General features: G+C 35.3%; 2 protein-coding genes across 2 annotated transcripts in view; both read left to right on the top strand.

The window, feature by feature from the left end:
• Positions 1-1,064: 1,064 nt before the first annotated feature.
• LOC107289508 (vomeronasal type-2 receptor 26-like) lies at positions 1,065-10,274 on the top strand. Its single transcript, XM_029284550.1, has 6 exons — positions 1,065-1,279; positions 2,676-2,853; positions 3,845-4,705; positions 6,170-6,397; positions 7,919-8,045; positions 9,370-10,274. The coding sequence occupies exons 1-6, from the start codon at positions 1,065-1,067 to the stop codon at positions 10,272-10,274; spliced, it is 2,514 nt and encodes an 837-aa protein (XP_029140383.1).
• A 1,190-nt stretch (positions 10,275-11,464) lies between these two features.
• LOC114922715 (vomeronasal type-2 receptor 26-like) overlaps positions 11,465-15,740 on the top strand; it is a 19,797-nt gene continuing 15,521 nt past the window's right edge. Inside the window, exon 1 of the mRNA XM_029284549.1 lies at positions 11,465-11,540. Coding sequence (XP_029140382.1) covers positions 11,465-11,540 — 76 coding nt within the window. The remainder of the gene's footprint in view (positions 11,541-15,740) is intronic.

The following is a 15,740-nucleotide window of genomic DNA, read 5'->3' as shown; positions in this document are numbered from 1 at the left end:
TTAAGAGTCTGATCTCCAGATTTTTCTATAACATTAAAATATGCATGCCAATACATCCAATGTAATTTTAAACTTATTCTTCCCACAATACACAGAGAACCTACTTTGTAACTCAGAGAAACAGATACTGAAGAAACGTTACAGTGTTACATTTCTCTCTTAACTTCTTGTTCCTTTCTTGTTTCTTGAGCTTTTTGTTAAAAATGGTAATATTTCAACTGTAATTACTAATTTAATTAGTTTTATTTCAGTGCCATCTCTTAATTCCAAGAGAATTCTTGTACCCAATCAGATAGGTACAATGATCACCTTCTTCTCTGAAAAACAAAATAATAATAATAATAATAATAATAATAATTAATAATAATAATAATAATAATAATAATAATAATAATAATAATAATAATAATAATAATAATAATAATAATAATAATAATAATAATAATAATAATAATAATAATAATAATAAAGTTGGAAGGGACCTTGGAGGTCATCTAGTCCAACCCCCTGCTCAGGCAGGAACCCTATACCATTTCAGACAAATGGCTGTCCAGTCTCTTCTTAAAAACTTCCAGTGTTGGAGCATTCACCGCTTCTGGAGGCAGGTTGTTCCATTGATTAATTGTTCTAACTGTCAGGAAGTTTCTCCTTAGTTCTAAGTTGCTTCTCTCCTTGATCAGTTTCCATCAGTTGCTTCTCATCCTGCCTTCAGGCGCCTTGGAGAATAAAAGATATTTGTTGGGAAATATCCAAAGGATTTTTCTATTCATGATTTTGTTTTATCTATAGGTTTCCAGCTAGTGGTTCTTTCCCTACAATTACCCATTTGAGCATGACAATTTCTGAATTCCCCATAGACCTCAAATGAGTTGCAAGAACCACAAACACAGAAAAGCAATACAACAAAATTAAAAGGTGATAAACACAAGGTGATATTCTAAACTGGGGTTAAAGATAGTTATAATTCTGAATTTTGACATTTGTGCCTACATAGGGACCTTTAATAAAATACAGCCCTGAGTGGGATGAATTGGCTTAAAGAACGAACTGCTTCATTCAGGATCATGGCATTTGAAGCATTAATTATAGTGCTTTTACCCCGAGTGGTGTGCATGATTTCTAATGCTAAATGCAGCATAAGTGAGCCTCTGCCCTTTCTTCACCAGCACTATGAACCTGGAGACTTAATTGTTGTTGGCATTTTGTCTAAGATCTACATATTCTATACATCGATGGACTTCAGCGAAGCACCATCTAGTAATCTTTTTGATGAAATCCTGTAATTTTATTTGAAACACAGAGATATTTATTCATTTGTAATCTTACCTCAGATAGTTTCCTCATAGGCAACGAATAATATTCTATATAATGAGATGAAAAGATTATGTATAATGTGTATTTATTGAGGTGTGACTTCCCCTCACATTAACATTTTGTGGGTCCAAGAATGACTTTCAAAGGGGGGGGGGGATAATATAGATAATAAATTATATTTTATGCAGTGCAAACCTATGTTCAAAGACATTTGGGCTAATTTTCATAGGGTTTTAAAAAAGACTGGCTCCTTTATCAAATATCTTACTTACATGTTTCCATATTTTACTGTAATAATGGTAAGGATAAAATTAAAAACTGAAGAGATGAAATTAAAAAGTTTGGGTAAATTGTGTTTTCATAGTAGTGAGCAGAAAAATGAAAAAGAAAAATATTTTAAGAAATTGCAAAAAACATTGTGAAGGTATGTGCTTCAATATCATTGATTTCAAATATTTCAGACTCCAACGTCATAATAATATATTGGAGAGGGACATAAATCATTCTTTTAACTAATATATTTATAATATATTTAGAGTACTGGGCTTGTAAAAACTGGTGAGAAATATCCAGGTGAAGTACATATTTTATGTACTTTACAACATGTTGCAATAAACTCTATTAAATGTCAATGGAGATTCTCAATCATCCAGATCATGGTTGACCCAACGGTCCTTTTTTAGGAGGCAACTAGACTTTCTTGTTTTTCTTTGAAGACACTTCACTTCTAATCTAAGAAGCTTGTTCAGCTCTAACTGGATGGTAGGGAATGGAAAGATTTATATTCCTTGCAAACAATTTGTCATTTGCCTTCTTTTAGAGAGTTGTTAAGGCCTTTTGGAGGTTTACCTGTGTCCTCAAGGTCACCTGAGTGGTGCAAATGGATGTGGAGCCTTCTTGGCTGCAGGATGTTTTCTGCCCCGTGTCCCTTCACTGTTGAAAACAGGCACAGGCTGTTAGGGATGAATCTGTGTCATCTGCCTCTCAAACTGAATCACAAATGGTTCCTGTAATCTGCAATGTTTTCTGCAATTCTCTAAAAGAATGCAAATATACCAGCTGTCTGCAAAGAATATAAATGCTTCCATTCTCCACCATCCAGTCAGAGCTGAAGAAGCTTCTTGGATGAGAAGAGAAATGTCTTCAAGAAAAACAAGAAAGTCCAGTTTCCTCCTGAAAAAGCACCTTTCGGTCTATTAAATGTCATATCTTGAACAATGTGAAAGAATATATAATCTTCCTTTCAGAGAGATGACACCAATCTATCAGCAATTCCTAGCTTTGCAGTTTGCAGTCAAGGAGATCGATGATAATCCCCACATTTTACCCAATTACACCCTGGGCTTCCATATCTATAACAGTTATTTTACTGCGACATGGACTTATCGTGCCTCATTAGAATTGTTCTCTAGCAAGGAGAGATTCATTCCTAACTACAAGTGTGATATGAAGAAACGACCAATAGCTGTCATTGGGGGACCAACATCTGCAGTTGGAGTTCACATGAGCACCATCCTGTCCCTCTACAGGATGACACAGGTACAATGGCTACATGGAAAACAGGCACTTTTGAAGTTTCTTATGTCTTCCTTCCAGTAGTGGGGTGCTTCTCATGGGATGAAGGAAGGGTGAGAGGGTTAAGGAATAAATTGATCTATTGGATCCTGCAAAGTCTTAAGCTATTTATTTTGCTTGACTTAATTAGTTACATACTATTTAGTAGGTTTGTTTGATATGCAACCACTTTTTTAGGGTTAGAGCTGCTGAGGCCTCTAATAGTCTGTCTTAATTGATATTCCCTTATTTTCACCTTTGCTTAAATTTCAGTGGTTATGATTGTTGTCACTGTTGTTATTTTAATTTAAAAGACAGTACTTGCTCTTTAAAAAGGAAGATAAAATAAATGAAAACATGTAAGGAGAAGAAGAAGAAAAATGTCCTTTGTAAACTGAATTGTAGAAAAAGAAACCAGATAAAATTCACAGGATATTAATCATATCCATGAATTGTTTCATCTTAGACCATAAAAATGTTGTTGTTGGTGAATATACTAGAACAAGCTGTGAGCAGAGCCAGTTGAGCTAGTTTGTTATTTCTGAAGGTAATTTTATTTTTCAGCATATATCACATTTGATACTAGAGGGTACAATGTAAGTTCTGCTTTATTAGTAAAATGCAGATATAGCTGTTCTATGAAATGAAAGGATGATCTGATGGAAAGATTACCATTTGATCAATTGCACCAAAGCAGCCCTACTTATGCAGGAACTGGCTGATTATTTCAACAAATAATGAAAATCTAGATACCTTCTGTTTATTTCTTCCCATTGAAAAATAGATAATTCATAGCATCTCAACTACAGCACTTTCCTTAATATTTTCTAAATTCACATGTAAACTATGGCTTGGAGGGAAGTTTGAAATCACAATTAATTCTTAATTTTTAATTCCTGAGCATTTTTTCCTCTAATATTTTCTTCATAAAATTAAAAAAAAAATCCCCATCCCATTTTTCCATCTATTTCTTCAGTTCATCTATGGCTCACCTCCAGAGATAAATGAAAAAACACAAGTTGTTTTATACCAACAGATGTTCCCAAATGTGCACCACCAATACAGTGGAATTCTTCAACTGATGCTCCACTTCCAGTGGACTTGGATAGGGATGGTCTATACAAATTGTGAGAATGGTGAAAAATTTGTACAAAATGTGGTTCCCATGTTTTCCCTGAATGGCATTTGTTTTGCTTTTATTGAAACTTTGCCAGCAATTACTTATTCTAATAATATTTTCTCTTCTGTGGAAGCTGGGATTGAAACATTCAAAGCTGTTATAAGAAGTTCTGCCAATATAGTATTAATCCATGGTGAAGCTGAAGATATGATCATTTTGAGGATAATTCCCACCATATCCCAAGTGGAAGATATACCATTATTGGCAAATATTAAAGTGTGGGTGTTGACAGCTCAGATGCATTTCACATCACTTCCTTTCCAAAGGAATGATGACATAGACTTCCTCCATGGTGCTCTCTCCTTTGCAATTCACTCAAGGGAGGTTTTGGGATTCCGGGAATTTCTTCAGATGAGAAAGCCTAACATGAAAAAAGAAGATGCCATTATCAAGCTCTTCTGGAAAAATGCATTTGAATGTGCATTCTCCAACTCCATGAATGGGGGAAAAGATGCAGCCATCTGCACTGGTGAAGAAAAACTGGAAAATCTTCCTTCATCTGTATTTGAAATGGACATGACTAGCCACAGCTACAGTGTCTACAATGCCGTCTTTGCAGTGGCATATGCTTTGCAAGACATCCAGGCATCCATATTCAGATACCAAGCAGGAGATTGTGAAGCCAAGCTCAACCTTCTGAAACAACATCCATGGAAGGTAAAGTTCTAAGCAAGGAAACTGTAAATTGCAGAGATTGGGGAGGATGCTATTCTACTAAGATTTTTTAAAGCCTAGATATGAACATTTATCTAGAGATAAGGTTCTTTCTAAGTGTAACTCTAAAATTGTGATTGTGTGGGGTTTTGAAGATTTATTTCATTCCACCTTATATAATTAAATAAGCACACCACACTGTCATCATGTGAGATGAATTGCACTTCCCATTACTAATATGCCACAATTCCCAGGAATTACTAAGTTCCAAATTCTTTGAAATGAAATTCTTTAAAAAAAAGAGAATGAAGAAAATGAGTACCACTTAATGCTAGAATGAAATTGAAATATGTATTTATCCTTAGCTGAACTCAAAAAAGGGATTGGACAGGAATTCCTAGGAAAAGCCAGTTTGGTCTAGGAATCAGGAGACAGTGAGTTCCAGTCTTCCTTAGAAAAGAAAGCCAGCTGGGTGATCTTGGGTCAGCCCAACTCATCTCACAGGGTTGTTGTCGGTAAAAAAAAGAAAAGAAAAGGAGGAAGTTGTATTATGTATGTTTGTCCTCTGCCTGGACTTATTTATAAAAATAATAAAGGCGGGATAAAAATAAGAAAACAAAAATAGGTATTGTACACTGATCAGGAACTTGAAAAATAGCTTCTATATTAATAGCAATAGCTTACATAGTGCTACATAGCGCTTTACAACACTCTCTGGTTAGCTTACAATGTAGAAACATTATTTGCATATTGCCTGAACAATCTGGCTCTTTATTTTATTGACCTTGGAAGGATGGAAGTTTGAGTCATTCTTGAGCCATGTCAAGATCAAACTCCAGACTGTGGACAGAGTTTGCCTGCAATACTGCACTTTAATCATTGCACCACCAAGATTCTTTATTTGATTGATCATGTGTCATTGTTGTATTTACTGTAACTGAGTTCATAAATCTTGCTGCTGGTCTTCTTCTCTTTCTTTTCACTTTATCTATCATTAAAACCTTATCTATGGAACTTATCATTCATTTGAATGAATTATACATTCAAATAATGTATAATAATTTCTATATTACCTTCTACAAAAAGAAACAATGATATTCATAAGGAGCTGAACTTATCTTCAAGGAAATGCTGACTTTGTTTTTTTAATATATAGAAAATTGAGATATTTAAAGCTTCACTGCTGAATATAATACAAATTATTCTCCTTAACAAAATATGATTGAAACTAATCATTTTAATGTTTCCTGAAATAAATTGGAAATCAGGAGCTTTTTTATTCAGTTTTCATTCAATTATTCTTCATGGATGTAGATCTTTTATTAATTTGTGCTGCTTGTTATATGTTTTATTCTGTCTTAGAAGTGATTATTGTTCCAAAGAAGACAAAGAGGAGGAGACATTATTTTTAATGTACTGGAATGTTTACTGTACTCTTTCTGATTTTTCTTCTTTTTTAAAAAATAGCTCAATCAGTTTGTAAGAAGGGTGTCTTTCAATAACAGTGCAGGGGAAAAAGTTTCCTTCAATCAGAATGGAGAGTTGGAGGTTGGATTTGATATTATGAACTGGATTGTATTTCCAAATCAGTCTTTTGTGAGAGTCAGAATTGGTGGAATCAATGGCATGGATTCTCAAGAAATAATGTTTTCTTCTCCTGAAGAATCTATTGTGTGGCCTAGGAGATTTAATCAGGTATGGTACAATTGCAATTTAAATTATTTTCCATAATTATTTCATTGTTAGACATGTTTACAGATCCAACATCCCACCTTCCATTTACATTCAGAAATAAAACCCTCCAAGGCTTTTTTCTACTCCCATATATTGCCTAGGTCAGGAGTCATTGTGTATATGGAGAGATGTGAATATATGAAAAAGCATGGTGGCATATGTGAATTTGGTAAAAAGATAGCTTGGGATTCCATAAGTCACATACATAATTTGTATGTGTTGTCCAAAGATCAAATACCAAGGAATAAAGATAATTAAAAAGTTTAGAATAACTTTTTATTCTAAAGGTTAAACAGTTTAACAGATAAAATAATTTCACAAAGATTACACAAAGTCTTAAGAGATAATAGAAAGCTCACTAGGAGTTCAACAATATCCATTTATATCTGCTTGTTTTTCCTTTTATATATGGCAACTCTGACATATTAAAATAAGTTACTGACGTGGAGTATCATAGTCAAGCATCTAAAGATTATTCTGCCACTTTTACAAAATGTTTTGTTCCAAATAAGGGAAAACAATGGAATAAAAAGACACAAAAATATTTTTTCCAATCTGTTATGTCAGAGGAATACAGAGAGACTGTTTTCTATAGTGGTTCCCAATGTGTAGAACATCCTGTCCCAGAATGTTTTGGGACATTTTAAATGAAATCTTTCATAGTGATTTATACTATGTTTTTTTCCTGTCTTGTTTTCCTGATTTTAGTTTATTATCCTATATTTAGTTTATAAATGTTGGGCTCAATAAAATAAGGACTACCTGTACTTAGTAGATATTTTCATTGCAAACCACTAGAAGCTACTCTGATTGTGGCAATATAAAGTAGTGTACATTCAAAGGCTTAGCAAAACATTGAAGGAAAAGATCACACCTTATTACAAGCCATGATCATTTGGTTCCAGTTCATAAGAGCAATGGGAACAGGAACAAAAGAAGGGTAAAGACTTTGATAGGAGTTGTGACTTGGGGAGCAGGAAATTGTTGGGCTCTGATTTGCTGGTGGTTATCCAGGACCACAGAGGGTGGATCAAATTATTTTTATTTTATGGGGGCAGGAAAGCTATTGCTAAGGAGAAACCAGTGTTTGGAAATGGTCTGTCCATGCTAATGAATGATAGTAGATTTAGGTCCATATTCTTAATCTAAAACTGGAAGGTCTCTGAATTTTCACCCAACTCCACTGTTGCAATTTCCTTAGTGGGTCTGCTGCTAAGTGCTTGCAAAGCCTGAGTCCTCATTATAATTTTTCTTTTATCTAGTGAGTGACCAAATTAAGGGGGACTTCTTTTAGTACAGAAATATCTGATTGGATTATGTAAATGAGGAAGGTTATTTGGGCATGACTCTGATCTTGTTGCTGAGGTCCTAGGAGGGAGCCTGTATTTCTGGTTTGCCACAAGAAAGCGTAACAAATAAATCAAGATGGAAATAAAAAATGTAGGTACAATCAAAAGCATTCTCTCTTTTCTTAATGGACAGATCCAGCCACTTTCTCTATGTAATAACAAGTGCCGCCCAGGATACAGTAAGAAAAAGATTGAATCAAAGCCATTTTGCTGCTATGATTGTCTTCGATGTCCTGATGGGAAGATTGCTAACCAGGAAGGTAAGAGATGCTATATAGAAAGCTGAAAGAACTGCTGACAGTAATACTCAAAGGCATTTCTTCTCTTATTATCCAAAAATAGATGATGATCTTGATGTTTTAATTCATCAAGGAATATCATGGTATTAAAAAAAACAGAAATAGAATCTCTGATGGGTTGTCTGATGCAGATGTTTCATTACCAAGCTAGGTAACATTGTCAATGCATGGGGAGCTGTAAACCACATATTTACTCTAGAAGCAATCAATAAACTTTATCTCCCATGGAGTGATAATGCTACTCAGCTTGGTAATGAAATGTCTGCAGGAACAGAAGAAAGCTCAAAGACTCACAAGAACCCAATCACATATACAGCTAGAATAGTGAACTGGACTTAAACAGAATTAAAAGTCCTGAATAGGAAGACCACAAAAATACTAGCAATGCATCATTCCCTCCATCCATGAGATGATATTAATAGATTCTGCTTACCAGGAAAATAGGTGACTATATAATATACTGTATATACCAATAATAATAGGTGACTTGTGTGCAATCCCAAAACAACTGGAGCACCACTTAAACACCATTGACAAAAACACCAATGGTCAATTGCAAAGGCAACTTTAGTCAAAACAGCTTTACTCAGAACAGCTTACAGGGGTTGCCAGAAAGAAGCATTCACAACTTCTGGAGGCAGGTTGTTCCACTGATTAATTGTTCTAACTGTCAGGAAGTTTCTCCTTAGTTCTAGGTTGCTTCTCTCTTTGGTTAGTTTCCATCTGTTGCTTCTTGTCCTGCCTTCAGGCGCTTTGGAGAATAGCTTCACTCCCTCTTCTTTGTGGCAACCCCTGAGATATTGGAACACTGCTATCATTTGCAGTAGTACTAATTCTAGGCTCTGTCTCCATGAACTCCAGTTGTCAATTAGTGATTTTTGTGTGCCTGTGTGATTTTCAACAGTCCAAGTGAGACTTCAAGCTAGAAAGCTACACAAACAAATTAGAAAATAAAATTCCAGTTAGAAATTCCAGCTCCAAATACTCCCAGTTCACAAACCATGGATGCATCATGACTACTTTTTGATATACAAAAAGCAAATACAATAATTTTGTTTTGTTTTATTTTGTTTTGTAGAAACATATTCAGGGTTATTTAGGAATTCCATTTACTTGAAATGCAACATATGTCCTGCCTTATTAATAATTTCTGATTATAGACTTTTATGCAAATTATAGAACATTATTTGGTTTTCAAATTCTAACTTAATAATTATCATTTGATGACTGTCGTTCACATCTGAAAAGATTTCAGAACCTCCTAAACTAATCATTTCTTTTCCAGATATAGATGACTGTTTTCATTGTTCAGAAGATCAGTACTCAAACAATAGCCAAGATCTGTGTCTCCCAAAAGCATTAACATTTTTGATGTATGGAGAACTTTTAGGAACCATTTTAGCCAGCTGTGCTATTTTCTGTTCTTTCATTACAGCTGTAATCTTCTGGATTTTTATTAAACATCAGGATACTCCTCTAGTTAAAGCCAATAACCAGAATCTGACCTACATTCTCCTTGTTGCTCTCTTATTATCTTTTCTTTGTGCTTTGCTATTTATTGGTCAACCATCCAAGATGACATGTGTCCTTCGTCAAACAGCTTTTGGAGTTGTCTTCTCAGTGGCCATGTCTTGTATTTTAGCCAAAACTATCATTGTGGTTCTGGCTTTTATGGCCACCAAGCCTGGGACCAAGATCATCAAGTGGGTGGGGGGAAAACTTGCCATGTCTGTAGTATTTGGCTGCTCCTTTGTTCAAGGGATTATATGCACTGTGTGGCTGATAACATCTCCCCCATTCCCTGATGCTAACATGAGTTCAATGGCAGAAGAAATAGTTCTGGAGTGCAATGAAGGATCCAACTACATGTTCTACTGTGTCTTGGGCTACCTGGGTTTCCTTGCCTTTATTAGCTTCACACTGGCTTTCCTAGCAAGGAAATTGCCTGATGCTTTCAATGAAGCCAAGTTTATCACTTTCAGCATGTTGGTCTTCTGCACTGTCTGGTTGTCCTTTGTTCCAACATACCTGAGCACCAAGGGAAAATATATGGTTGCTGTGGAGATTTTCTCTATCATAGCCTCCAGTGTTGGGATACTGATTTGCATCTTTTTCCCCAAATGTTTTATCATTATCTGGAGATCTGATCTAAACAAGAAACAAAAGCTAAGCCTAAAAAACTACACATGAATGTAAAGTTGGATGACCCCTAATCCTTCTGAATTAGTAAATAAAGCTTTAGCCAGGTATTTGATATGTTTGTGTTAATAGAATAGAATAGAATAGAATAGAATAGAATAGAATAGAATAGAATAGAATAGAATAGAATAGAATAGAGCTGGAAAGGACCCTGGAGGTCTTCTAGTCCAGCCCCCTGCTCAAGCAGGAGAACCTATACCATTTCAGACAGGTGATTGTCCAGTCTCTTCTTAAAAAATTCCAGTGATGGAGTGCCCACAATTTCTGGAGGCAAGCTGTTCCACTGGTTGATTGTCCTTGTTGAGTACGATTTGTCAGCCAGCTAGAGATGTATGTGTATCTATATCTGTGTGTGATCACAAGAGTCACAGTCCTTAGTATTCCTACCACCACTGGGTACTTTGCCTTTCACTTTCCACATTGTCTGTCATGCTCCTTCAGGCCCTAGTAGTTTTTCAGCTTCTCATACTTCTTCCTGATACTGCTGTCTTTTGTGCTATTACATCTATCACTACCTCTGTCTTTTTCTCCTTTTCATTTCCATGATCTCTAGTTGATTAGCTAAAACCTACCATTCTATCTGGATCTGGAAGTCCAACAGGTTCTTAGCCCGATTATTCTCCATAACCCACTGTAGAGTGTCTTTTATGGTCTTGGGAGGGACTAGCCCATATATTGTACAGATATTCCTGCACACAAGGTCAGCTACTTGATTATGCTATTTAGAATATGCTGTTCCTGCCTGCATCTTACATCTGCCACTATGTGTTGGACTCTGCACAGTCTGTATCTTGGGTCTTGTGCTGCTATGATGAATGCCTTAGTGATGTCTTTTAGTCAAGCTCTTTCCAGCCACTGATAGGATTTCCCAGTGTCAGCCACCTCACCTATCTCTTTATGATACATCATATGTAGGGTTTTAACTTGTCATTGTATTTTCTCTGCTTGATTCCCTCCCATGTCTGCTGTTGTCTCTGGCATTCTCTCATCAGCTGATTTTGGGGTGCCATCTTTACTGCTGAATCTCTGGGTTTTGCCTAGGACAGTGGCTTTTTTTTTTAAAAATGTATAATTTATTAGATTATAGAATAAAATACAAAAGCTGTTTGATTATATTTATTCTTAAAGCCAGACATACCACAAGCTTTTTCAAGCCAACATATCTTAGTTAACAAGAAGGAATGTGTGACAGGAGATCTTGCAGAAAGGTCTTCATTCAAGATGGTGATGTTTCTGACATCAATATTGGTGATACTGGTATGTGAAGAAGTCTGTAGCAGTTTCCCTGTGAAATGCCCTATAAGCCTCCCTCTTTCTATTCTTCACAAGCATTACCATTCTGGTGACTTAACCATTGTGTTTTCCATTCCAGCAACTTTTGAAAGAAATCACGCTTTTGACGTGTCTGATAATATCATGTAAGGCCTTTCATGTTTTCTCCTGAGATGCCACCACATTGCATTCCTGCAAGCTCTTTTCTAATGCTCAAGTCATGTTAGTTTCTCTGGATGGGGGGGGGGGACACTATTGCATTATTGTTTGAATTGTATGCCTATTATAAAGATGATAACAAATCTAACTAAATTGTCCCAAAACTTCCTCTTCAAACAAAAATCCAGAGTTCAAAAGGGATCACACTAAAAGGGCTCATTCAGTTCCTTTTCAGATGCTTGTTAAACCTAACAGAAAAATGATTTATTGAAATAAGGCTTTGATTTTTTTTCAGTTTTCAGAGATAAATATTTCTGAATCTATTCACTGAAATATAAATAAAATTGTATTTCTTTTTTTTTAGTTATTAGCACAGTTAAAGCTATTTGTAATCTTCATTCTAATTCACTGTACTACCATGTTAAGGCAAAATTGATACTGACTTTTAAGATATTAATAACTTAAAGGGAGTATTTAGTAGGATTTAATATTTAGTGAGAATTTATCTAATGCTATGATTTTTGGTTTTTTGTTTGTTTTGCAACCAAGCATCCCTATTTGAACCAGCATGCTATTCTTTGGAGTTTTCAAATTCCTTGGCTCTTTTGAGCTCAGAGGTTTTTGCAAAGGGATTCATATTTGAGACTTTACTTAAAAGACTTGTTAAAGATGGGAGAAATTTAATCATTTGATAGTCTTCACTCTACCTGCGTTGAGGAAGTGAAATTCATAGCTTTAATATTTACATATTCAGTCCATTACAAAATATGTCAGCTTCTCTGAAATGATAATTAAGAAGGTGGGAACAAAGAATTGCTCCTATTCTTAATACAGTCACAGTAGATTTCTCCAGATTCATTTTTTGGGGATAGGAAAGGGGGAAGAGAACAACTGAATTGTCTTGGTTTTTGCCATTGAAATAAACATATTATCCAAACTGAATTTTATTTTTCAATTCATTCCAATACTTTTTATAAGTGATTAGTATAAAAAGGCAAAGAACTACATATGGTCTAATAAAAAAGAAGGATTAAATTCAAGATTCTATAGGACTCAAAAGAGTGATGACATCTGTTTACTATCTGCTTACCTCAGAGTAGATGACATCATTTTATGGTTAAATCTGTCTAAGAGACAAATCATCTAGAAAGTTTGAAGAAAATTTCTACTTTGAGATAAGCAGAAAGAAATAATCTATAGGGCCATGATGGCGAACCTATGGCACAGGTGCCACAGCTGGCACGCAGAGCCCTCTCTGCGGGCACGTGCACTGTCGCCCCAGTCTTAGGCCTTCAGCTGGGTTTTATAAAACCTTTCCGCTTTAGGCTTCCGCCGCCGTGTGCAAAAAAAAAAAAAGGTTCAATCACTCAATCAATTTCAACTTCTCGCAGGAAAAAAAAGATTTCGCAAAGTTGGAATTGATTGATTGAACTTTTTAGTCCCAACCAGTCTGCCATTCCCACTACAGCCATGCCCACGCAATGGGCCACACCTACCCAATGGGCAACACCCACCCACTGGGCCACACCCACCCAGCACCCAACAATACATAAGTGGGTTTTGGGTTGCAGTTTGGGCACTCGGTCTCTAAAAGGTTCGCCATCATTGCTATAGGGGATCATGTAATAAAGAGTTAGGTAAGGTACTAAATAAATGGAATGAATAAAGAAAAAATAATTATTTTTACCCTTTTGTATTATTATTAAATATTTATTTTTAGGAACAGAAAATAAATTTGTTGAATGCAGAGACAATCATTTGTTTAGATTGCAAGATGTAATTTATAAGACAATTTTCTCATTGCAGTGTAATAACTCAGAACTACCAGCATATGCTAGCCTTGCAATTTGCTATAGAAACAATTAATTAAAATGTAATGATCTTGCCAAATGCCACACTGGGTTTCCATGTGTTGAATAGCAATTTCCAAGCCAAGTGGACTTACCATGATTCACTGGAACTTCTCTCCACACAGGGAAAGTTTATCCCTAACTACAAGTGTGATGTACAGGCTAGTATAGTAGTGGTTATTGTGGGACCTAATGATGATGTGTGTCTCTTCATGGCAACCATCTTGTGCATCTACAAGATTTCACAGGTGAGTTGTCCTCATACAATACACTTAAGCAAGGAATGCTTTTGCAATATGGCTTTGATCCCATGAGAAATATATGATGGAACTAAAAATGGCAGGCTTTCTTTGAACAGTAAACTTCACTAAAGGGACGGCTATTACTCTTTATTGATGATACTGGCTTATGAGCCAAAATAATGAACAAATCGTTCATGCATCTCCTATATTTCCTGTACCTTGGAGCTTCCATTGTCCTACTCATGTAGCTTAAATTTAAAAGCAAATAACGTATGTATTTCAGAGACTTTGCACGTTCAAAGGTTAATATATGCATATAACAGTTAAGAAAACCTACACATTTCTTACTAGGAATGGAGTAGAATATTTTGACCATGCTTCCAGTTTCTTGTAGCTGTCAGATATGGATGCAGATTCTGTCCAAGAACTGGGGTCTAGTGCTCTAAACAATGAATCAAAATTGTAGTGTTGTTGTTGTTTTTAACTTCAGGATATGTTACATTACAAAGGGTCTAACCTGGATAGTATGACCTTCAGAATGTATGGGAACATTAACATAAAGATCATTCAAAGTTATAAATAGCATAAAGAGACTGGATTAAGAAGAGACTGGACAACCGTTTGTCTGAAATAGTATAGGGTTTCCTGCTTGAGAAAGGGATTGGACTAGAAAACCTCCAAGGTCCCTTCCAACTTTATTATTATTATTATTATTATTATTATTATTATTATTATTATTATTATTATTATTNTAATAATAATAATAATAATAATAATAATAAAGTTGGAAGGGACCTTGGAGGTCATCTAGTCCAACCCCCTGCTCAGGCAGGAAACCCTATACCATTTCAGACAAATGGCTGTCCAGTCTCTTCTTAAAAACTTCCAGTGTTGGAGCATTCACCACTTCTGGAGGCAGGTTGTTCCACTGGTTAATTGTTGTTTCTCAATAAGTAAATACAAATCCACTGTACTCAAAAATCCCAAATTATTACTTAATTTGATTGAAGTCTGAACTGAAAAACAATCCTTGGGGACATTCCTAGAAATTCAGAAATGGTCAAAGTACTCAAATTAATTTTATTCAAAGAATAACTTAGACATCCTTCTTTATTTTTTGCTGCATTCTTAGGTGGCATTTGGGTCCTCACCTGTAATGAGGGACCTAGACCAAAGAGTTTTCCTTTGCCAGATATTTTCAGACATCAACCAACAATACAAAGGGGTTCTTTAGCTATTGCTCTATTTTCAGCGGTTGTGGATTGGAGTGATTTTCATTAATGATGACAGTGGGGTGATATTTGTAGAAAATCAGCTCCCCATGTTTGCCCACACAGGTACCTGCTTTGATTTTATAGAAACATTTCCACAAGTACATTTTTCAACCGAAATCACTGAAATGGTTGTGAAAGGAGAGAAAACTACTAGGATCATGATGGAAGCCACTGCTAATATTAGTCGTTGTACATGGAGAAATTCAATCAATGGTGGTTTTAAGGGCAATGCTTCATATCTCTGAATTTGAAGAGATCCCAATGAAAACCAAAGTATGGATTTTCATAGCCCAGATGGATTTGATATCAATGTCTTTTCAACAAAGCTGGCCTATTGACTTCCTGCATGGTGCACTCTCTTTTGCAATCCACAGTGAGGAAGTGCTGGGATTCCATGAGTTCCTTCAGCACAGGCTTCTGACATCTGAACAGGAAAATGGTTTTTCTAGGGATTTCTGGAAAGAGGCATTTCAGTGTTCTTTGTCCACTTTTCCTGAAGAAACAATGGTTGAAGACTTCTGCACTGGAGGAAAAGACTTCTTAGGTCAATTTTTGAAATAATAATAATAATAATAATAATAATAATAATAATAATAATAATAATAATAATAATAATAATAATAATAATAATAATAATAATAATAATAATAATAATAGTAA

The sequence above is a fragment of the Protobothrops mucrosquamatus genome, unplaced genomic scaffold (assembly GCF_001527695.2).
Source record: "Protobothrops mucrosquamatus isolate PMUCROS unplaced genomic scaffold, P.Mucros_1.0 scaffold711, whole genome shotgun sequence".
NCBI classification, from domain to species: domain Eukaryota; kingdom Metazoa; phylum Chordata; class Lepidosauria; order Squamata; family Viperidae; genus Protobothrops; species Protobothrops mucrosquamatus.
This window is presented reverse-complemented; position numbering and strand designations above follow the sequence as displayed.

What these genes read in the sequence shown, in the direction of transcription:
- LOC107289508 (XM_029284550.1), top strand. Translation starts at nt 1,065, where the DNA reads ATGGCATTTGAAGCATTAATTATAGTGCTTTTACCCCGAGTGGTGTGC. An exon ending in TGAAACAACATCCATGGAAG is followed by an intron (nt 4,706 to 6,169) that starts GTAAAGTTCTAA and finishes TTTAAAAAATAG; the next exon opens with CTCAATCAGTTTGTAAGAAG. An exon ending in GAAGATTGCTAACCAGGAAG is followed by an intron (nt 8,046 to 9,369) that starts GTAAGAGATGCT and finishes TTTCTTTTCCAG; the next exon opens with ATATAGATGACTGTTTTCAT.